At 37.8% G+C, this 5,207-nt stretch overlaps 1 protein-coding gene across 1 annotated transcript; it reads left to right on the top strand.

The window, feature by feature from the left end:
- Nucleotides 1–485: 485 nt before the first annotated feature.
- LOC101213018 (dicarboxylate transporter 2.1, chloroplastic) lies at nucleotides 486–4,413 on the top strand. Its single transcript, XM_004137110.3, has 4 exons — nucleotides 486–1,557; nucleotides 2,773–3,086; nucleotides 3,489–3,937; nucleotides 4,036–4,413. Exons 1-4 carry the CDS (start codon nucleotides 703–705, stop codon nucleotides 4,149–4,151), a joined length of 1,734 nt encoding a protein of 577 aa, XP_004137158.1. The 5' UTR covers nucleotides 486–702; the 3' UTR covers nucleotides 4,152–4,413.
- Nucleotides 4,414–5,207: the final 794 nt, after the last annotated feature.

Raw genomic sequence — 5,207 nt, 5'->3', positions numbered from 1 at the left:
AAAAATGATAGTCTATAATTAAGTAAGTTGTTGATTGAAATATTAAAACAAGTAGCTTAAATAATACATAAATGTCTTGATAACTTCGAAGTTTGCATTTTAAATCTAACTACTTTCCATGGTACTAAAAAAACAGTTCCTCTTTAAAGTATTTTAAATAAAAATAAACCAATTGATAGTTGAAAAGTTTTAAATGTGAGAAAGACTACTGATTGAAGGTTAGATAAGAATTAGATATTGTAAAAGTTTGAATATCATCAGCTGAAATGTTTAGGTATAACTATACAAAATCGTGGAACCAAAAATGGAAATAGAAATCTGTTATTACAGAAAAATGGAAAGAAAGTGAAGAAGTTTGTAAGAATGATAAATAGAGCAATAAGTGGAGGTATAAGAGAATGACACGTAATAGTGGTGCATGCCAATTGATGTGGTTTCCCGTATGTGAACACAAGAAATAAACAAAGGTAACATCCAATTTCGCTCTCCGCCATAGGCATTAGGAACAGCGAAGCCCACTGAGCTCACATCGTTCAATCCGCTCCGCTTCCTTCCGCTTCTCTTCATACTCCCGAAAGCCAAAAGCTTAGGCCGTTTCCCTCTCATCTCTCATTTCCTCTCGTCCTTGTCTTTCATACATCTCTCCTTTCATTCTCTTTCTCTCTCTCTCTCTCTCTCCCCCCTCCAGCAATTTTGATTAGGATGGAAAATTTTGCGCTCCAATCTGTCTCCACTACCACTTCTTTTTCCCTCCATTCTCCCACTTCTCGACTTTCTCTCCTCCATCGCTCTAAACCCATTTCCCAGTCCCTCTCCTTTCCCTCTTCCCTTCATTTTTCTCGCTCTACTTCGCTACTTCAATCAACCCCACCAATCCCCCAATCCCCTTTTCTCAGTTCTCGATTGTCCCTCTTCAATCCCCTCTTCAATCCCAAATTGCGTCAACCTTTTCCAATGCGAACCAGTGCCTCTCAATCGCCGGATAATCAACCAGTGCCACCGTCCCCACCTCCCCGACAAGGTGCTAAGCCAATCCCTTTCCTGATTTCTATTGCTATTGGCCTCATTGTTCGGTTTGCTGTCCCGAAACCGGTGGAGGTTTCTGCTGAAGCGTGGCAGTTACTCTCAATTTTCCTATCGACTATTGCTGGACTTGTTCTGAGTCCCTTGCCGGTTGGTGCTTGGGCGTTTCTTGGCTTGACTGTTACTGTGGTTACTAAGACTTTGACGTTTGCTGCTGCTTTTAATGCTTTCACCAGTGAGGTGATTTGGTTGATTGTCATTTCCTTCTTTTTCGCTCGTGGGTTTGTGAAAACTGGGTTGGGTGATCGAATTGCGACGTATTTTGTTAAATGGATGGGGAAGAGTACACTTGGTTTGTCTTATGGTTTGACGATTAGTGAAGCTTTGATTGCTCCTGCTATGCCCAGCACTACGGCCAGGGCTGGGGGTGTGTTTTTGCCCATTATTAAATCTTTGTCACTTGCTGCTGATAGTAAACCGAACCACCCATCGTCTAGAAAAATCGGTGCTTACCTTATTCAATCTCAGTTTCAGGTTTGTTGCTAATTTTGCATGCTCTGCCTTTAGCTGCTCTTTTCCATTATCTTTCTTGTTTGTGTACAATGAGCTTACCATGTCAAATCTTTACCTGCTGATCTTGAACTTTTGAAATTAGCAAGTCACTTTGTTTTGTTATCATTATGTTTAAGGATTTTGTATAATTTAATGCACCTTAAGTTTTAAAGGATATAAACTTGGGAGAAAACAGGGAGATAGCTCGCTTTATATGGTCTAGCCTTTTTACTCCTCTCTTCGGTTATTAGTACCAATTGGAGAACGTTTTGGGAGTTTGCTTTAGTACTTCTTATGTCATTCATCTCATCAAAAGGGGAAAGTAAGGTGGCATAAGACTTCTCTCTGTGAGGTTTATTTATGCTACTCGTCAGGAAGTAGTTCCAGGTGGAGCCTCCCTAACTAAAATTTTCCTTTGATCACAATCTTCATTTTAATTGATGATGCACTACCGCAATTCTCGTTCCGATGAAAGTGTGAAATCCCATTAAAGTTTGTACTTTTAGCTTTATGTTTCAACGGAAGTGGTAAGTGTTTTTTTTTTTTTTTTTGCTACCTCCCTTTGTGGAACTTCAAAAAAATTCTATAGCTTCAATTTATCTAATCCTTTTTTTGTCTTGTGTGGTTTGAATGGAAGAGGAATTTTTTCTACAACGAAATAATATTTTCAGTAACTTTTTAGAAACTCATACTTTTATTGCCATCTTAAATGGTTAAATAATATACTCTACTCCTTACCTTTTCCCTTTAATTTAATTGAATGAACCTTTTGCGATCTCCATTAGATTACGATTATTAAAAAGAAAAGAAAAAGGAGCATTATAGGATGTAAGTTAATATGGTTGAGTATGGTTCCGTCAAAACCTCAAAGAAAATGCTCGTTCTTGTTCATTTCATGCTTAACTTCTGGTTATTTTAGTTATGTGTTCATTTGATGTAAAATGGCTTATGCTGCCTTCTGGTTGCATCTATGACTATTTTGTTGTTGAACATTTGCTACTATTATCAGTTTGCATAGTTTGAATTCTCTGTAAATATTAGTTTTTATGACAAACTAGGAAACATGTTGATAAAAGCTTTTATGCTTGAGATCTCCAGCATTTTGGAGTCCCTATAGAGAAACTTTTTGGTTTTCAATAATGGCATCTGGTGATACACTCGGTAACTAACTACTGCCCTCTTATTTCTTGGTGACAGTGTGCTGGTAACTCTAGTGCCCTCTTCCTAACTGCTGCTGCTCAAAACTTGTTGTGTCTTAAATTGGCTGAGGAACTTGGTGTTCAAATATCTAGCCCTTGGCTTACTTGGGCCAAGTTTGCTTGTGCGCCAGCAATCATCGGTATCTTAGTAACTCCAGCAATTCTATACAAGCTGTTTCCTCCAGAAACCAAGGACACACCGGAGGCCCCAGCCATGGCTGCAAGAAAATTGGAGGCTATGGGTCCTGTCACTAAAAATGAATGGATCATGGTCGGTACAATGCTTATTGCAGTCTCGTTATGGATTGCTGGGTATGTAGTATTACTTGCAATGAAGTAATATTTTCTTATTAATCATATACATCTTTGCTCAAATGATGTGATGATGTGTTTAGATAAGAATGTGTAAATAATAAAATGGTTTCTCATTGATCTACATTCGTCCAGTGGTATTTTCATTGCTTTGTCAGTTCCCTGCCCCATGTCTGGAATAAAACCATTTTCTCATGAGATTCCTGACCTTACTAGGTTGGTATTGGTTGAAGCATTAGCATAACATTAGAAGCTGAAAGTTATATCAGAAAATTTGACTGTGCTTGAGAGTTACAGTAAAGCAACTGCTAATGAATGTTTCATATGTTACTTTTGTGAAGTATAGTGTTAAACAGATTTCACCCACTGGTTTGGAACTAAGTTTTTTCTGTCTACTTTCAGAGAGGCCCTTAAAATACCTAGTGTTGTAGCTGCGATGATTGGATTATCAATACTCCTTACACTGGGAGTCCTAAACTGGGATGACTGCTTATCCGAAAAGTCAGCCTGGGATACATTAGCTTGGTTCGCCGTCCTGGTAGGCATGGCTGGCCAATTGACAAGTCTTGGTCTCGTGGGCTGGATGTCAAACTGTGTGGCCGGTTTGCTGAAGTCTCTTTCTCTCAGCTGGCCTGCGGCATTTGCTATTCTTCAGGCATCTTACTTCTTCGTTCACTACCTCTTTGCTAGCCAAACTGGTCACGTTGGTGCTTTGTACTCAGCATTCCTTGCAATGCACTTGGCTGCCAAGGTACCAGGTGTGTTGGCAGCTTTGGCCTTAGCTTACAACACAAATCTCTTTGGCGCTCTGACTCATTACAGCAGCGGCCAAGCAGCTGTATACTATGGAGGTGTGTGCTTCTATTTTATAACTCATTTTCATTGAATTCAGAAAATGATCCATTTCATCTTGACATCAACTGACTTGTTTGTCTGTTCATTACAACAGCGGGTTACGTCGAACTACCAGACGTATTCAAAATCGGTTTTGTGATGGCCCTCATAAACGGTTTTATCTGGACTGTGGTTGGTTGTATTTGGTGGAAGATTCTAGGTCTATATTGAACTATGAAATCTTGAAACCATCAAGTGCTTTATTTATTGTACATGCCCTGGCTTTGGGCGCCACTGAGAGTCCAATATCCAATTTGTTTATGTCTCCTCTCGCTCCCTCTCTCTCTACTGATGGTGGCATTGGTTAGGATTTAGATTAAATTTTGCCTTGTCTAACCATTTCAAATAGTGCAAAAGGGAATTTGATGGTGAATGAGATCCATAATTTGGTGGAAACCAATTTGAAAATATGAGTTTTCCAATCTTTTCTGTATTGTGTTCTTGATTTCTATGTTTCTGTTCTCATTGCTTTACTTAAGTTGCCTCCGATTTCAGTTTTGGTTCTGAAAATTAACCGATGCATGGATTGGTTGCTTGGACGGAAATGAGCTTGAATTGAACATGACTGTTTTTTTTTTTTTTTTTGGTGAATGCTACTTTCAAATTACAAAAACCATTCAGTATGGTGTGAAAGTAAGATTGATATAATCGAGGTACTACAAAGAGGGTTTGATTAAGTAAGGATATAGCTGAGGTACTACAAAGAGGGTTGAACCAAGAGAATGTTGTACCCTTGGATATCAGATTCTTCTTAAAGGTAATGGTTACCCCCACCATACTTTAAGGGTAACTTTTGGCCCTTTACTCTTTTAGATAAATTTGAGTTCCATCCCTCAACTTTGAAATGTTTAAATTTGACTCTTTTAAGTTTTAAAATTACTCTAAATTTGTGTATTTACATATTGGTTGAATATCATATGATATCTTTGAAATCCTTTATATAATTATTCTTACAATACATATGGCGTAAACTTACATGGATGATGTTATTGATACACATTAGTTATTGTATAAATTTTTTGGTCTTTTAAGAAATAGAACAAAGCATGAAAATATTTACACCGTATAGAACAATTATAAAAATAAAAAAGCATAAAGCCTACAATGGAAAATAACAAAAATACTCATGCGATTAATCAGTCATATACGATCTTGTATGCGAAGTCTAAATGATCTTAGCAAGTCTAACGATATCTTAGCAAGGTCTAAACGATTTTTTAGCAAGTC

The sequence above is a fragment of the Cucumis sativus genome, chromosome 4 (genome assembly GCF_000004075.3).
Source record: "Cucumis sativus cultivar 9930 chromosome 4, Cucumber_9930_V3, whole genome shotgun sequence".
NCBI lineage: Eukaryota > Viridiplantae > Streptophyta > Magnoliopsida > Cucurbitales > Cucurbitaceae > Cucumis > Cucumis sativus.
Note: the sequence above shows the minus strand (reverse complement) of the source record. Positions and strands in the feature narration are given on the sequence as shown.